General features: G+C 35.5%; 2 protein-coding genes across 3 annotated transcripts; both read right to left on the bottom strand.

Annotated features, from left to right (window-relative positions):
* Positions 1 to 3353: 3353 nt before the first annotated feature.
* LOC124451274 lies at positions 3354 to 6989 on the bottom strand. Of its 2 annotated transcripts, XM_047001897.1 has the most exons (6): positions 6718 to 6989; positions 5818 to 6543; positions 5002 to 5558; positions 4847 to 4935; positions 4332 to 4360; positions 3354 to 4092 (listed from the first exon to the last, which is right to left on the bottom strand). In XM_047001897.1, the coding sequence occupies exons 1-6, from the start codon at positions 6835 to 6837 to the stop codon at positions 3823 to 3825; spliced, it is 1791 nt and encodes a 596-aa protein (XP_046857853.1). In that variant the 5' UTR covers positions 6838 to 6989; the 3' UTR covers positions 3354 to 3822. The 2 variants fall into 2 exon arrangements, with proteins under 2 accessions (XP_046857853.1, XP_046857852.1); XM_047001896.1 differs by having other exon boundaries at positions 4847 to 5558.
* A 160-nt stretch (positions 6990 to 7149) lies between these two features.
* LOC124451276 lies at positions 7150 to 14360 on the bottom strand. Its single transcript, XM_047001899.1, has 6 exons — positions 14111 to 14360; positions 13200 to 13936; positions 9775 to 10660; positions 8939 to 9094; positions 8009 to 8031; positions 7150 to 7768 (listed from the first exon to the last, which is right to left on the bottom strand). Exons 2-6 carry the CDS (start codon positions 13542 to 13544, stop codon positions 7475 to 7477), a joined length of 1704 nt encoding a protein of 567 aa, XP_046857855.1. The 5' UTR covers positions 13545 to 13936; positions 14111 to 14360; the 3' UTR covers positions 7150 to 7474.
* Positions 14361 to 18132: the final 3772 nt, after the last annotated feature.

The raw sequence follows: 18132 nt of genomic DNA on the forward strand, positions 1-18132 counted from the left end.
GTATAAAAATCTCTAGGGATAGTGATCTTCATAGCTAAGTTCTAGTTCACTAACTTACTTTCAAGATGACGTCCGCTAAGATTGTCAAAACATCAGTCAACATCAACACCGACAGTCCTTCTAAGGACTTGACTGAGCCACACAATCCTCATCTATACATAGAATGATACTGCAGGGTTAAAACCATTCATTACTCTACACAAATCCTGTTAAAATACATGTATTATATTGCCATTATGCGTGCTGCATATCAGAGCAAAGGGAAAGAGAGGGAGAGAATCAGACCATCAGGGGGCGGTTGCATGAAGCTGGATGTGCTGTCCACTGGATAGATGTTTTTAACCTATTTCAAAGGGGTTTTTCTGGGAAAATAAAAATTTGATAACTTTGAATTGACATGTTATTCTATTGATTTTATGGATTATATCGAAGCTTTCTGAACAAAATATATCACTGAAACAATCAAGTGTCACATAACCAGTGGATAGTGCAACGAAGACTTTGTTTTTCGTAGTAATAGATTGCCAGAGTAGCTCATGAGATGAGCAACATTATGATGAGATGACCTGCATTATCATGGAGATACATTACTATGATTAGGTCTCCAATTATCAATGACTGCCTTTCTCAACTTCATAGCATGAAACAATGGCATTTACAAATCATTTATCAACACGTTCAAATCTTCCAATAATCTACCATCGATTTGCTCTTCTTTAAACATATCTTCGTATTTCTCGAGTTTTAACTCCCTGAGCAATGAACCAACGTCTTGAATTGAGAAGTCTTTTATAAGAATGATATCTTAAGATGTTAAGCGATTCTTGATTCGTGGTTAAAGATATCTGATTCTCATCTTCAATGCCGGTGTAATCCTTTCATTTCTTTGATTGGACAACATTGCCTTAAAGAGCTAATATATCGCGTTTTTGCATTTGTGCCATTTAGATAGTTTTGATTAATTTTTAGTCCATTTCTTAGATTCCCCAAAAACTGTTGTGAAACATTTTACAGTTCAAAAGTATGATTTTGCTAGATCATTTAGCACTCAAAGTTGAAAACTTTACAATTTTCATTGTTTGATTGCGAGTATAAAAAACCTGGTAACTAAAGTTGTTTTTGACGTCACAGCGGGAATTCGTCTGTTGAATTTTGTTTAAAATTGAATGTTTTCGAACATTCACGACACAAGATGCCACACAAGCGTGTGTTGCGCCGAAAATAGCTACGGTTGTAATGTGATTATGTGTAAAATACAGTGTTTTCTTTACAGCGTGTTTCCGATGTGACGTCACATCTAGGCTCTCGCACTAGTTTTTTTAATGTCACGTTCAAGCGAATAAACATTGACTCTGAGCTCCCAAAAATGCGTGAAGATCAACTTTTGGAATTGTAAAGTATGTTGTCAATATGGTCAAAATGTACAAATAATTTCTATTTACTATCTACTAAAAAACTATCTACATAACCCAATGGCCAAAATATGATAAAAGCACTTTAATTACCTCGTGATGTTGATGTCGTAAAGGAGGTAAAGGAGGTAAAGGAGGCAAGCGCAATTCAAATGAAGAAAGTTTAGCTTGATCATGATGAAAGATGAATACAAAACTCGACAAAAATTGAAGCGATAAAAAATGAAGAAGAAACAAGACTGGACCAAAACAACTTAAAATTAAAACTTTGTAGTAGAAACTCTCTTCAAGTATCGTGTTAAAAACCAAATAGCAAAACTAATACTGTGCTACTTACCGGAGTCATGAAATGTTTCCTTTTCTGTCGCTATTTTGGCATCCGCAAACCACACAAGTTGGCAGATTGATTAATAAATAAAATTTTCAAAAAGTGTTTGTGGTAGGAATATAAATAATTTTTATATTTTCTATACTCGCAATCGTGGTGGTCAAATCAGGGTGGGCGACAAAACTTTTAGTTCGTGAGCCCACGTCTTTCCGCTGACTTTGAACACAAAAATCTGCCATGTGTTTGACCACGGGCCGCGCGCAGTGAACTATAATATCAACTGAAATGATAACTCCTATAGTTTTTGCCATGATTGTTTAAAGCCAAGCCCCCTGAATCAATGCGTGTTTCTTAGCAACCGACGTTTGTTTTGGCTTGTTGGCAGTAGAAAACAGTAAAAAGATTATTTGTTTTCGTTTTTTTGACACGATTTGTGCTTTAAGATTGAATCTACCATACTTAGCGTACGCCTCAGCAAGATATTTCGAAGAGAAACATAATCGGCAAGAATTGTGGACGATTGTTTTTAACAATACATTATACCAAGTTTGTCGGCTTGTTATATGCAATGTGATCATTTCTTTTCTCTCTTTGTATGCTTTACACGGACAGCAAAAGAATAGGGTGTTATGTATTTAAAAAATAAACTTGATTTTTACATATTTAAATCGAGAAAATTGTTTTTTAAGAATCCTTTTGCGAAGATCTTGCACTTTTCTTTATGACACTGAGCTGTATATATATATTTGCAGATCACACTGCCTCTTTCCCCACGAAAAACTACGAAACTCGACCGAGCTTAGTAAGCACACTTGGACCCTTAAAGATAGCAACATTGACCACGACGTCTCATAGAACATCATCACACACAGCAAACCTTATACCAAATACGATTTTTATTCGTATGTAAAAATCCTTTTAATAATAATCTTTTTTACATACATTTATAAGACAAATATGTATATGTATTTAATTTTGTAAATAGTTACTGAAAAGCCCTATAGGGAATACCTATTGTTAGTCATTAAAGTCATTAAAGTCAACCTTTGCCTCAAAGAAAAATTTTTCATCCTCTACCAACCATCCAAATCATCCCTCAATAAACGCAACGAACTTGTTTTCTCTTGTCACCATAGATCCAAAACATTCCTATGTAATTTGCAACTATACACATTAATTAATACACTAACTTCCGTCATCTTGTATATATATTTTAAGCATTTAAGTATTTACTCATTAAATCCCCTGAAGAGTGAGCAATCACGAAACAGGTGTGTCGGGATGAATCTGTAGTTTTGTTTTTTTTCTCAACACCACTACACATATATTTGCAGATGTGTATATTTTCACGGTAAGAGAAATGCTCTTAGAAACACATTTTTCCACTAGGAAAACTGCTCAATTTTTACGAAACTTGGTAGGATTTTGTATTTAGCATGGAATTACAATATATTGGTGGATTGAAAGTTTAGATATGCTTGGAACTTTCGAAAACGCAGAAAAAGCTTTAACATTTTCCAGCAATACTATAAGTTTTGGCCATTTTTTTGACATTCTGCAAGTTTTACTAATATTCTTCAAAGTTAATAGTATTTTGAAAAACTAACGCAAGGTTTACTTTTGAAATTTTATAAATATAAAAATGCCATATTTTTTACATATTTATAGATCGCATGTTTATGAATTAGAACGTTATATTGGAAAATTCTTAGTGAAATCGAACAAATCAAACTGCATGATTGTCATAAAATCTGAGATGTTTTTTTTACAAATCCTTTTTCGCACGTTAGCAATTTGTCAGATATCACAAAGATGCATCCAGCTTTAATCACAATAAAAGGTAAAAAACTATTTTGTACATGCCGTCTCATTTGAATGTTGGTTTCCTGCACTATAAAAAGCTACGAGACTCAACACTCAAGCAAGAACATAACTACTATCTCCGCTATCAACAATTTAGTGTCGACTATGAGGTAATGCATTTAAAATTTAGTACAATATCCTAACGTCGTTAGGACTCAGAATTCTTGATATTGAAAGTTTCAGAATATCGAATGTACCAGAACACACAATATCTTTCAATCATGATTCTTTGGGTTCGGGTCTCCAATTTTCGTTCACGGCTTTCTGTAACTTTAACACATGAAAAGCACTCATTTTAAAGTGTGATTTTAACATTTCCTCGTCCATATCTCTTAGAATATTTCCATCAACCTGTTCTTTTTTAAAGAGGTCACAGTATTGTGAGAGATTTATATCTTTTAAAAGATTACAGACATCGTTGACTGTAAATAGTGGCTTGTTTCTCCCTTCAACCTTAGGTATTTGGTAACCATCAGAGTCAATTTCCTCCTAAAAAGGTGTAAAAATAGCATGATCAAAATGTCGACATTAAAGTAAGAAACACAAAACTGAAGAAAGATCCCATCAACATTCCAAAAAGGAACACAGGAAGTGTTTTAGGGAGTAAAAGAGATTTAAAATGTATAACAAAAATAAAAACAAAAATAAAATGGCGTTAAAGTCCTGTAGCGTTGAAAATCAGACTCAACACACAACGCAAAATATTCTTCATGTTTCAAAATACTCACAGATTCAGATTGTCTCCCAAGGACCTTTTCTGTAAAAAATATGATAATGTATACTTATATATATGATTTTAATGCAATAAGAATCAAAGGCAGTGATCTTATGTTTAAAGTTTAGTCCTTATACACCCAAGTTTAGTGTCTTCGTCTGGAGTGATTTGATGTTGAAATCTGAGCTCTTATGTACTCCAGTTTAGTGTCTTCATCTGGAGTGATCTGATGTTGAAACTTGAGTTCTTATATACCCCAGTCTAGTGTCTTCATCTGGAGTGATCTGATGTTTAAACTTCAGTCCTTATATACTCAAGTTTAGTGTCTTTATCAGGAGTGATCTGATGTTTAAACTTGAGTTCTTATATACTCAAGTTTAGTGTCTTCATCAGGAGTAATCTGATGTTGAAACTTGCGTCCTTATATACTCCAGTCTAGTGTCTTCATCGTGAATGGAAAATTGTGAAATGATCACTCAATTACCATAAATATTTCATCATTAAAATTACACATACGATGAAACATACCATTTTTATATCCCCCAGTCTCTTTGACATTTTCATCGTTTCTTTTGTCATGGTATTTCGGTGAAGCTGAGCGACAGGGTCGATCATTACTAAGCAAGAAAGTTCCAGCTTTATTCATGGTTTTTACCTTAAAAACAGGACGTACTTCATCATACATCTCTTCATTCGACGATTTAACATTTTCATTAGGAAATTTTTCTTTATTTGACGATGTTTTAGTGCTAAAGCGATCTTTCTTGCAGCTGAATGGTGACTGTCTACGAGGTCCTGTGGGTGAAGGACATTTTCTATCTTCTCTTGACTCGCTGATGTTGGAAGGTAAAGATTTGGATGTAGATTTTGATAAGTTTGTAGTGTGTGATGTTTCTTGATCATTTACCGCAGATTTAACTTGACCATTAGGAGCAACATTTTTATTTTCAATAGACGTGATTAATGATTTCACGTTGACTGATGGTAATATCAATTCACATGCATCCTTTGATTGGCTAAATGGATCTTCTACGTAATGGTTTTGTCGTGTCCTCGCTGACAGAAAAGGTTTATACGACATTGTTTCGTACGTCCCTTCGGTATCTTCCCTTTGCTTGGGTTCATGGCCATCTTTGTGTTTCTCAATGTTGCTGGACGTCACTGTCTGGTTTGGCTTTTTGAAATGAAACACGGAATAAGGAACGGCTTTGGTGTTTAATTCTTCAATAGTCTCGTACATCTAAAAACGAAAATTTAGAATGTTAAACACTTCTTTCTCTGCACCTACAACCCAATACAAGCTTAGGGAACGATTATGTATCTCAAAAACCATATCATACACTAAACCCTCTGAGGAAATAAATCACTGTGGTTCATTGCCCACAGCAAGCCCTGACTAGACTCTAGCACCCCTACCCCCTCCCCCCAATATGGACAGAACTCATATGGTGATAAGAAGCAGTACAAGCTGAGAGAAGTAGAGAAGCCTAAAATTGTACCTCACTGTCCTTTAGTTCTTCATGAACGCTTTCTACGTGAACTTCCTTGCTAACTCCATGGACGTGCTTTTGGTACTCAGGGTGATGCAATATATTCAGTGTAGGGGGGCACACTGTAATATTCAAGGTCGACGGAAATGTCAGCAATGATTCGTATTCTTTGTTTCCTAGAGACGCCACTACAGTTTTTCTGCTTACGATTTCTTTAAAATGAATCAAACCTGGCAACTTATTGTATTGCACAAATCGTACCGTTAGGGGTAATTTGAATTGGTGATGTACATCAGCAAGTACAAAGGAATCAATGGTTACATCTGTTACCGTCAAATGAGAAATTTGGCTCATACTGAATCGGACGTAGAAATTTTTCTTATTCAAGCAAACCAATTGCTTCCGTGAAACGTCAAATCTCATTACCTGTAAAGTATCGCCTGCGCGATAAATATCTTTCTTATCCAGACAATTTTTAAGGTCGCGTTGAAGGCGAACACTTGAGTATTTATGAGGAAATAGTTCGCCAAGACGTTCGAGTGACTTAACATCCTTTAATGATTTCTCGTAATAAACATAAACTTTCTTTGATAAATTCAAAGGAATATTTACTTCTTTACCGTATTCAGTTGAAGCGGTAAAGCATGGAGTTTCCTTATACAAATGAAGTATAAGAACGTCTCCTTGTGATAACTCTATAGCTTCCTCACCCTCGCCATACCAACCATCGGAAACCTATTTAGAAGCGAGTCTTTAAAAGCATCCATTAGCAGAAATATTGACTAGCTTGCAAATTAAACAACGCAGAATAAGATATTTACAAGTAAAGTCAATGAAGTGAATAATTGTAGTTAAAATACATTGTACAACAAATGAAGATGGTAAAAGAAAGCCTAAAGTAATAAGTACCTGAACCATTTGAGGAAGAGGATACAATTCAATAAAATCCTTTAGAGAAAATATGCAATCGCTCCAAGCCATATCCAAATTGAAAATTGCATCAGAGACCGGCTCTTGATTATTATCCATATTTACAAAAATATCTTGACGATCACTTTATCTTCCTTGGTAAAGATCACTTTAACACTTTACAGTCCAAGGCATTAATGTTAAGTATGTACTTAGAAACTAGGGAAGTCAAATATGACTAAATTTGTTGCGTTTATAGAATAGAATGCGGAAGTATTATAAAAATTGAATGAACGCCATCGAGATGTACGCGTGACTATTTCACGCAACGACAAGTCTAGAAGAGTGTTATTCAATATCAACCAGCAACAATACGACTGATATGCAAACTAGATATTTTTACATAATAAGAAAGAATGTCAAAGGTTCGTGTTTAAAGTCAATAGTTTCTCTCTACCCGGTAAACGTTTTTAATATACAAAATACTGTACAGTTACAAATACATACAGTTTGAGTTACAGAAAACTCATCTATGCCCTTAACTACATGTAGGTTTATTACGATGAAAGACTTGCTTGAAAACAAACAGCGCATCAAGAAGCTTGTGATAAAAGAAGCAATCTAGTGATAAAAGCTCCAATTTTGTTAGCATTCCTGAACTTGAAAATTCTAGACACTTTTACATATTTGTTAGATTCTTGAGTGAATACAGCTGCAAACACATTTTATTGCTTTTAGCGTGTTGCAGTCTCCTCCTCTATTCACCGACGGAAGGTCTCCAATTCTCGTTCACAGCCTTCTTTAATTTCTGTGTGTGAAAAGAGCTCATTTTAAAGTGGGATTTCAATGTTTCCTCGTCCAAATCACGAAGCATCTTTCCGTCGACCTGTTCTTTTCTAAAACGGTCGCAGTATTGCGAGAGATTTAAATCTTTTAAAAAATTGCAGATTTCGTTGACTGTGAAGTCTTCTACTTTTTTGACAAGTGGCTTCGTTCTCCTTTCCCCCTTTGGTATCATGTACTCCTCAGAATCCATTTCCTCGTCATCCTCCTAAAAACGGGTGAAAATCGCAGGATCAAAGTTTGTACAAGGGTTGATAAAACATAAAAGTTTTCATCAAGGCTGAATCTAGTAGTTGAGTAGGAGAGGAGGATTTAGGAAAGAAAGCGAGGAAGTTTTGAAATGTAATAAAAACAGAGATAAAATGATTGTTGAAGTGCTTTAGACTACAGTTGGAAGTATGACTAGTGCACAATGCAAAATTGTTTTTTCATATCACAAAATACTTACAGATTGTCTCCTCGAGAACGTTTCTATAAAAAAATGATAACATTTACTTATATGTATCGATTTTAATGTAATATTAATCTAATATAGTGATCTGATGTTGAAACGTGAGTCCTTATTTATACCAGTCTAGTGTTTTCATCAGGAGTGATCTGATGTTGAAACTTGAGTCCTTATATACTCCAGTCTAGTGTCTTCATCAGGAGTGATCTGATGTTGAAACTTGAGTCCTTATATACTACAGTCTAGTGTCTAGTGTCTTCATCAGTGATCTGATGTTAAAATTTGAGTCCTTATATACTCCAGTCAAGATCAGTGATCTGATGTTAAAATTTGAGTCCTTATATACTACAGTCTAGTGTTTTCATCAGGGTGATCTGATGTTAAAATTTGAGTCCTTATATACTCCAGTCTAGTGCCTTCATCAGGAGTGATCAGATGTTAAAATTTGTGTTCTTATATACTCCAGTCTAGTGTCTTCATCAGGGTGATCTGATGTTAAAATTTGAGTCCTGATATACTCCAGTCTAGTGTCTTCATCAGGGTGATCTGATGTTAAAATTTGAGTCCTTATATACTCCAGTCAAGTGCCTTCATCAGGGTGATCTGATGTTAAAATTTGAGTCCTTATATACTCCAGTCTAGTGTCTTCATCAGGGTGATCTGATGTTAAAATTTGAGTGCTTATATACTCCAGTCTAGTGCCTTCATCAGGAGTGACCTGATGTTGAAACTCGAGTCCTTATATACTCCAGTCTAGTGTCTTCATCAGAGTGATCTGATGTTAAAACTTGAGTTCTTATATACTCCATTCTAGTGTCTTCATCAGGAGTGATCTGATGTTGAAATTGAGTCCTTACATACGACAGCTTAGTGTCTTTCAGAGAAAGATTGTTCAAATGTGAAAGAATCCCTAAAGACAATCAAGTTTACCAATTTCTTTTCTAAGTTTCTTCATGATATTTTCATGATGTCTTTTGGCTGAATATGATGGAAATTTTGAGCGTGATTGTCGATCTTTATCTTGCAATGTAGATCTATCCATTGCTGCATGCTTTCCTTCAGACGGTGCATGATTATAGAAATCGCCTAGAAGAGAAGATTGAAAACTTATAGGAGAAAATACTTTCTCATTTTACAAATCATGACCACAGAGATTAAAAATAATATGGCATCGTAATATAATCTATAGTTCAAATAATGGTATGCGTTTTTGGTGGGCAAAATCGATTCCCGGATCTTAAGCTACAGCAGAAGACTATGATTTTTTTTTACTTTTTTGTATATTTTATGCGTAAATACTATCACAATCAATTTCTTTAACATTGTTTTTCCTTTTATCGTAATTTCAGATGGTTTAAAACACTCATATTTTGCAAAACATGTTTGTTTTTATACTTATTCAGTAAATTACAAGTCCGTAAGTCATTGCTTGATAAAAAGACTTTTTTCGTCCTTAATTCAACTGCTGAGAGACTTCAAAAAAACATATATTTGTTATCTATACCGGAAAATTGTTGAAAATGGTAAAAACATGTGAATATGCGGGTTGTAAAAACAGAAAAACAAGCAAGAACAGCGTAAACTTTCATCGCTTATAGTTGAATCAAAACATATAACGCATAGTTAAGCGCCCCACGAAGCTAGATAGCGATACATCCGGGACCTGAATTTGCCCCAAAACTCTCGGATTCTCCAATTCGTCATCAGTGCTACCTCTAGTACTATTTATAATCGCTACGGTAAGACAGGCTTTAGTTACAAGGTACCTGTTTCCTTTGATTGACAAGGGGAATGATAATGAGGAATATCGGGAGGTTTTCGTTTCTTGGATATCGGGGGCAAGGTTTTATTGGACATTTCTTCATAGTCATGGGTGTCGTCTATATCTTTGGAAGAATGCTTTGATTGCCAAGATTTATGAGGTACTTCAGGGTAAGTTTCATTTGCATCATCGTTTCCTTTGTAGGAATCCTTTGATTGCCAAGATTTATGAGGTACTTCAGGGTACGTTTCAATTGCATCATCGTTTCCTTTGTAGAAATCCTTTGATTGCCAAGATTTATGAGGTACTTCAGTGTAAATTTCATTTGCATCATCGTTTCCTTTGTAGGAATCTTTTGATGGCCAAGATTTATGAGGTATTTCAGGGTAAGTTTCATTTGCATCATCGTTTCCTTTGTAGGAATCCTTTGGTTGCAAAGATTTATGAGGTACTTCAGGGTACGTTTCATTTGCATCATCGTTTCCTTTGTAGGAATCCTTTGATTGCCAAGATTTATGAGGTACTTCAGCGTAAATTTCATTTGCATCATCGTTTCCTTTGTAGGAATCCTTTGATTGCCAAGATTTATGAGGTACTTCAGGGTAAGTTTTATTTGCATTATCGTTTCCTTTGAAGGAATCGTTTGATGGCCAAGACTTATAAGGTACTTCAGGGTAAGTTTTATTGTTTTCTATCTGAGAATCTTTTGATCGCCAAGATCCATGAGGTACATCAGAGAGTTTTTTTTTATTGATAGGACGCAAAGTGTCATCAGGTATTACTTCATAATCATTATCATCGATGTTGTCTGTTTCAATATTTAGCTTTTTAAAATTGAATACAGAATATGGAACGGCCTTAATGTTTAACTCTTCGACAGTCTCGTACATCTACAAAAAGAAAATTTAAAATTTTTGGTCTTGATGTGAAATCCAATAGAAACCCAGAGAATGTTAAAGTATCTTATTCACTTTATGAATCATGACCCACCCATAAAGTATTTCAAACACTTTATGAATCATGACCCACCCCTACAGTACTTCAAACACCTTATGAATCATGACCCACCCATATAGTATTTCAAACACTTTACGAATCATGACCAATGAACTCCATGACAGCTGGAAGGCTAACTTGGACGCCATCTTTGAAGCCTGCATGATCGCCGCCATTGAGGGTACGGAGGCGAAATACATCACTTCGACTTTGCCGGATTTTTTGCAAAAAAACAGTGGTCTTCGAGCCAGCTTAATGTCTAAAAACCTTAAACAATGTATTGACTTTAATATAAAACAAGTTTGAACGACATTTGTGCATGTTTAAGCTTCTTTTTAGAAGGATGAAAAGCGAACTTGAATACAAATACGTTTTGGCACGTGAAAACATGCCTTATAACTTGTATACAAAGCTGACACCCTCGTTTTTTTTCATTAAAAGGATGTAAAATGCACTTGTCTATCCTTATAGTATTGTTTGAATCTTTGAAAATGAAGCTGTCAGGTAAAAAACGCTGTTTTTCGGTAATTTTTGTGTTTTCGAGGAAAATTAGCTCGCCTCAGTCCTTTTTGAAAGTTCAGAGCGTAAACAAAAAGAAAATCACTTTGCAAAATATTTCAAAAAGTTAGCAAAAAAATATTTTGAGTTCGTTTTAAAAAAACTGTTATGCCATATTATCGTGTTATTATTAATTGCACCATTAAAGAGTCAAAAGGTTCAATACCCACTTAAAAAAGACAAAACACAAATGACACTCCATATTCATAACTTTTGAAACACTTAAGTAAAAATTGTAATGTAATACAAGTATGAAAAAGATTATTAGTCTGATATTATAGAATCATCATATATTTTCACAAATATGACCAAAGATTTTAAACACACATCCTAAATTTAATATATTACATATACATTTATCATTATCTGTATTACAAGAAAAAATCTAATTTTACAATCAATATGATATACTATAAAGTTTTGATACATGATATAGCTTTGCTTGCTTTATAATCATTTTAAAACCCTGGTTCAAACCACTGAGGATGAGGGTTGCTTTTTGGCATTTATGTAGAGCAGGTTATATTAGCAATACTTGTCATAGTGTCATAGTGTACACATAGTTTATTTATAAGCATGGACTTTCTGATAAAATGCTCAATACACAAATATGGATGCATGTCAAATCTTCCACAGTTCTTAAGAAGTGGGAGAAGTAAATGACAAGAACCAACAATCGCCCACATTTCAAAATTTCAAATCATCACTTTCACACATTACAAGAGCATGTGAATATCTTACAAAGCAAGTCTAACTTTAAAAGCAATAAAATTCTTTTGAAACATGTTATATTAAGTAGACTGTGCGTATTTTGCACAGCATTCAAAGATACAGACTACGTGTTATCAGTTTTATCTTAAATTTTTGGTCTTTTGACGACAAATGAGAAATACATATTTCGAAGCAAATTCTCACTTTTATGTTTTACATAATACATTGATAGGTATATAAATCATGTCTTGGTACGTCCACAAAGCAACTTACACATTAATAACCAAATTTTGATAACGGTTTTGAAAAACATTTTGGCTAGCATTCTATTTCCAAGTTAGCAGTTATTGCAAAACAATCCGTCACACCAATAAAACAGTCTACTCGAGATACACGCGAAGCGGCAAATCAGCTTCTAAGTGGCTTCACACAAGTCTAGGCATGTATATTGTGAGTTAGCCTTCCAGTTGTTGTAGAGTTCACTGATCATGACCCACATCTATAGTATTTCAAACACCTTATGAATCATGACCCACCCCTATAGTATCTCAAACACCTTATGAATCATGACCCACCCCTATAGTATTTCAAACACCTTATGAATCATGACCCACCCCTATAGTATCTCAAACACCCTATGAATCATGACACCCCCATAATATCTCGAACACCTTATGAATCATGACCCAACACCACTGTTTTGAACAGAAGAAACAAGACATATAAACAAAGATAACGGTTTGACCATACATTGCTGGAATTGTTCAATGCTAATACAATTCTAATTTAAAAGTAACACATTCCTAGAGTGAATAGACTGAAACTGGTGTATCGCTACATCTTCGTAGATGAAGATGGTCCGGGTTAGTAAAGTCATGAGAACAACTGTTGATGTAGGTGTTGACTGACGCTTTGACATCCATAGCGATAGTCATCTTAAGACGTAATTGACAGGACAGCACTAACCTACACCATCTCCATCTTTAAACATGTGACAATCCTAGAAGAAACTAAAACATCCTTCCCACCCTTAAAGTTAAGACTCGCGATCTAGGTTGAAAATCATGATGACGAAATGTACAGCGGCGTCATGTGACATGTGTTGGACCAATAAGGTAAGACGGGACAGTAAGAAACGAAAGAACCGGAAAGCCCAAAATTTACCTCACAGCCCTTGAGTTCCTCATCAACGCCTTCCATGTGAATTCCTTTGTTAATTCCATTAACGAACTCGCAGTACTCAGGATGAAGCATGGTCTCTTTCGCAGGAGGGCTCATTGTAATATCCAGAGTTGATGGAAATGTCAGCAGTGATTGGTATTCTTCGTTTCCCAAAGTTGCAACTACAATTTTCGTGGTAACAATTTCTTTCAAATGAATCAAACCTGGCAACTTATCGTGTTGCACAAACCGTACCGTTAGGGGTAATTTGAATTGTTTAGGTACATCAGCGAGTAAAATGGGATCGATAGTGGCATCTGTTACCATTAAATGGCAAATTTTGCTCATCTTGAAATTGACGTAGAAATTCTTCTTATTCAAGCAAACTAACTGCTTCCGCGAGACGTCAAATTTTACAACCTGTAAAGTATCGCCAGCTTGATAAATATCTTTCTTATCCAGACAGTTTTAAGATCGCATTGAAGGCGAACACTTGAGTATTTATGAGGAAATACATCGCGAAGACGTTCGGGTGATATGTTCTTGGACTTGACATCCTTTAATGACTTCTCGTAATATACATAAACTTTCTTTGTTAAGTTCAAAGGAATATTTACTTTTTTACCATATTCAGTCGAGGCCACAAAACAAGAAGTTTCTTTATAGGTATGGAGTAGAAGTACGTCACCTTGTGATACCTCTATGGCTTCCTCAGCCTCGCCATACCAACCATCGCAAACCTATTTAGAAGCGACTTTTTAAAAGCATCCGTCAGCAGAAACATTGAATAGCTTGCAAATTAAACAACGCAGAATAAGATATTTACAAGTAAAGTCAATGAAGTGAATAACTATAGTTAAAATATATTGTAAAAAAGATGTATATAGTGAAAGAAAACTCAAAGTAATAAATACCTGAACCATTTGAGGAAGTCGATACAATTCAATAAAATCCTTGAGGGGAAATATGGAATCGCTCCAAGCCATTTCCAAATCTCGATCATTAGCCATATTTACGAAACTTTTATTTCGTTCGATAATCCTTTATTTGTAATGTCACTGACACTGTCGGTTCATGACACCAAATTAATATACATGTCAAATGTATTGAAGCCAAAGTTGATGGCATTCATTGTTTTCACAGAACAGAATGTATTTAAAGTCATAGCATTAAATGCCACGCAATTTTAACGTTTCACTGATTATTTCACGCAGCGCCAAGGAATTCATTTGCAAAATATATATATGTATGCAAGAAATGTATGCCCCGAAAGCTCATTTCAACTTTCGCATGATTTGACGAACTAAAGTTATTTTAAAGTCGCAATTTCCATGTGACAATACACCTGCGCGATCATTAGAAAGGCTTCTTGTAAACAAACTAATGTAAAATCTACTTGCATTTATAATGTAAAGACAAGAAAAATGAAACATAGAAAATTACGTGTTTAGATGTAGATCGTCCATTTAGTATAGTCCTGAGAAGGACTGTTTTGTTGTTGTTGACTGACGTTTCGATAACCTTAGCGGTAGTCATCTTCAGAGTCATTTCATCAGTTGTCGAAACGTCAGTCAACAACAACAAAAACAGTCCTTCTCAGGACTATACTAACCTGGACGATCTACATTTACAAACATGTAACGATACTCCCGGGTTCAAACCATTTACTTTAAGGAAAAATTACATCATTTCCAAATGAGGAGGTTACGTTAAAACAGGAATAAGTAAAGACGCGATCCTTTTGAAGTTTGACCAGTGAATTTATCTAATACGGATTCCACGATCTAAGGGCCTGTTCATATGGGGTGGGATAGCCCACCTAGCCGGAATGGCTATGCCTGCTGAGTCGAGTGTTAAATTCGTTTCATATGAGACCATCCCAAAAAACTATCCCGCTAACAAGCCCGCTCATAATCCCACCTACAAGCCCATTTTTTACTGAGGAAGCACTCGTTGAAGACTGGGACCAAACCGCTAAAACGCGCAAATAATTCAAAATGACGAACAAAAACAAGCTATTGCTCTTCCTTTGCACTCAATTGATATCTCTCACAGCTTTGTTTATTGAATTGTGCTGTTTGATTTTGCTTCACAAATTGAACGAAAAGCGGCAACATGAAGCAACTTGTCGAGCTAATCTTCAAAGGCAGAGCTATTTCCTTAAGAGACTGAAGAGATTAAAAGAAAGAATAAGACGTGCCAAGCGAAGCTGCTGGTTCAAGGCTGGCCGTACTGATCGATGGTGGCAAAACATGCTATATGGTATAGCCCCCCAGGAGACATGGAAAAAGAACTTTCGAATGTCCAAGGAAGCCTTTACAGAACTAACCGAAGTGTTGCATCAATCAATCGCTCCAAATCTAAATGGTCCAAACAAGAGCTATAAGCGACGAAAAGAAATTAGCAGTTACGTTATACTTCTTGAAAGACAGCGGTTCTCTATGTATGACGGCGAATGCTTTTGGTATTGGAATAAATACAACATCAAACATGGTATTTGAAACATGCAAAGCTATTGTAACATTGCTAGGCCCTAGTTATGTATATCTTTCAAAAAACATAGATGAGATAAGAATGAAAGTAGCAGAGTTTGAGTGTAAATTTGGCATGCAACAAGCATTTGGTTGCATTGATGGCACACACATAGCAATCATTTGCCCATCAAACAATCCACAAGACTTTTATAATTACAAAGGTTTTCATTCTTTGAACGTCCAAGCAGTATGTGACTACAGAGGAACATACATGGATGTTGAATGTTGCTGGCCAGGCAGTGTTCATGATGCCAAGTGTTTGCCAATTCATCAATAAGCGACAAACTACGAAAAGGAAAATTGCCAGCAGTCTTTCAATCAGTTTTGCAAGGGTACGAAAGTTCGAATTATCTAATTGGTGACCCAGCCTACCCACTAGCCCCTTTTGTATGAAGGAATATGATTCATGTGAAAATAATGAGCAAGTCATTTTCAACAATTTGTTAAGATCAGCTAGGAATCCTATTGAATGTGCTTTTGGCCTGAAAGCACGATGGGCAGTTTTAACAAAAAAGGTTGACCTTAAATTAGAAAAGCTACCAATATTAGTTTATGCTTGCTTTGTGTTGCATAACTATTGTGAGAAACACTCAGCTTATATAAATGAGAACCTAGTAACCATGCAAATTGATCATGCAAAAAGAAATGAAGAAGAAAATATCAATATCCCAGACCCAGTGTATTCTTGCAATAATGGAGAAGGTGAAATTGTCAGACGTTTATTGACTAATTATATACATGCCATTCTACCTGGTACAAAAGTCTGACATTTAAAAAACAGAAAAAAAACTTTATGTTTAATACCAGACCTGTAAAATATTAAATAAGTGCATATAAATTATTAAAACCTTTGTTGTTCATTTGAATTTGTGGATTTCCTTCTCCATTTTGTGTCTTGTTGTTTGGTAGAAATACAGGTTGGGGAATCCTCATTGTTTGGTACATACTTTGGTTTTGGTAAAATATGTTGTGATTAACACCACCAGGCTGTTGTTGTGGCACATATTGCTGTTGTTGTGGCACATACTGCTGTTGTACCATTGCTTGTGCTAACATTTCAACTGACTGAGATATACTCTTGCCAAGTTGCAACATCATAGAGCTTATTCCTTCCAAAGCATTGGCGAAAGATTCAGTGGAACGCTCCATACTAGCTGCCAGATCTTTGCGGAATTTCATATTTTCTCTGGCCTCATCTAATAACATCTTGTCACGTTGGGCTGCAGACAATGTCTTTTCAAGATGTTTCCGCTTGTTGTCGATTAATTTTGGAACATGAGTCCCTGCTTTTCTTTTCAAAGTATTTAGGGGTTCTTTGTCTCCGTTATTTTCATTTTCTAAGCAAATATCTTGGGTAGATGGACTGGTTAAATTCTTTAATGGTTCTGACAAGGTTACATTTTCTGATGTTTCCTCGTCAACAAAACTTTCGGCATCGATACCAAAAGGAAGAGGTTCTGTGGAGGGATATCCTCCCCAAATACGAACCAATTTATCGTAAAACTCAAATACAATTTTTCCGCTTCCATTCTTCGTGCCAGCAGTTACAGCTTTTGCGAAGTTTTGTCAAATTTCTTTAACTTTCTCTTGGGTCCTTCGATGAGCCTTTTGTATTTTAGAATTCTCTTTCTTTTGCATCGCTAAAAACTCCTTTCTATTCTTTTCATTGTGTTCAGATGGATTAATTGGAGAGGTTAACGACACTGGACCAAACAACGAAATGTCTTCGACCTCGTACAATTTAGCCATTTCTTTCCTTAATTCTTTATATTGAGCCGGTCTGTCCGCGTCAAAATCAATCGCTTGATATTCCATTCGCGATTTGTAAGCAGTTAAGCATGTTATCAAGTTGTGAATCATTTCAGAATTCCAACGAAATGCTCTTTTCTTCGTCTGTTTACTGACAGCAAGCTCACTATTTTCCGCCATTTTTGTTTATGGGACTCGTGCTCGTGTCACGTGTGTTCCAAAGTGTTGTTTTTATACAGGCTCACTGGGCTACGCTGACTAATTTGTGTTGAGATTGAATATTTTCATCCCATTGACAGAGATCCCGGCTTGCTCATACCGAGATCTCACCTAACCGGGCTGGCTCACTTTCCATATGAACACAAGATGCAAAACCTATAAAATACTCTACAAGGTCGGATCTCGCTGCATCGTCATTATCCCGGCTAGGTGGGCTATCCCACCCCATATGAACAGGCCCTTAATGGATGACATTTATTTACAATTTTTAAATAATAATCTGAGTAAAAGCTAGCACAATGAGTATTAGTCGAAAGATGTTTCCCAATCGCAGAGTTACAGCCGTGGATGATGTCTGGATGTAATAACATTACAGTAAGGACATCCACAAACTTAGCTTCTTACTTGAACGTTTATGATAGGTGTTTATAAAA

The sequence above is a fragment of the Xenia sp. Carnegie-2017 genome, unplaced genomic scaffold, assembly GCF_021976095.1.
Source record: "Xenia sp. Carnegie-2017 unplaced genomic scaffold, XeniaSp_v1 HiC_scaffold_24, whole genome shotgun sequence".
Lineage (NCBI taxonomy): Eukaryota > Metazoa > Cnidaria > Anthozoa > Malacalcyonacea > Xeniidae > Xenia > Xenia sp. Carnegie-2017.

Excerpts from the sequence above, each read along its gene's own strand:
- LOC124451274 (XM_047001896.1), bottom strand. The coding sequence starts at position 6,837 with ATGGATAATAATCAAGAGCCGGTCTCTGATGCAATTTTCAATTTGGAT. Across the intron at positions 6,544-6,717 it reads CTCTTCCTCAAATGGTTCAG|GTTTCCGATGGTTGGTATGG; the intron begins GTACTTATTACT and ends GCTTCTAAATAG. Across the intron at positions 4,093-4,331 it reads TTGGGAGACAATCTGAATCT|GAGGAAATTGACTCTGATGG; the intron begins GTGAGTATTTTG and ends ACACCTTTTTAG.
- LOC124451276 (XM_047001899.1), bottom strand. The coding sequence starts at position 13,544 with ATGAGCAAAATTTGCCATTTAATGGTAACAGATGCCACTATCGATCCC. Across the intron at positions 10,661-13,199 it reads AGGAACTCAAGGGCTGTGAG|ATGTACGAGACTGTCGAAGA; the intron begins GTAAATTTTGGG and ends TTCTTTTTGTAG. Across the intron at positions 9,095-9,774 it reads TTGTCAATCAAAGGAAACAG|GCGATTTCTATAATCATGCA; the intron begins GTACCTTGTAAC and ends CTTCTCTTCTAG.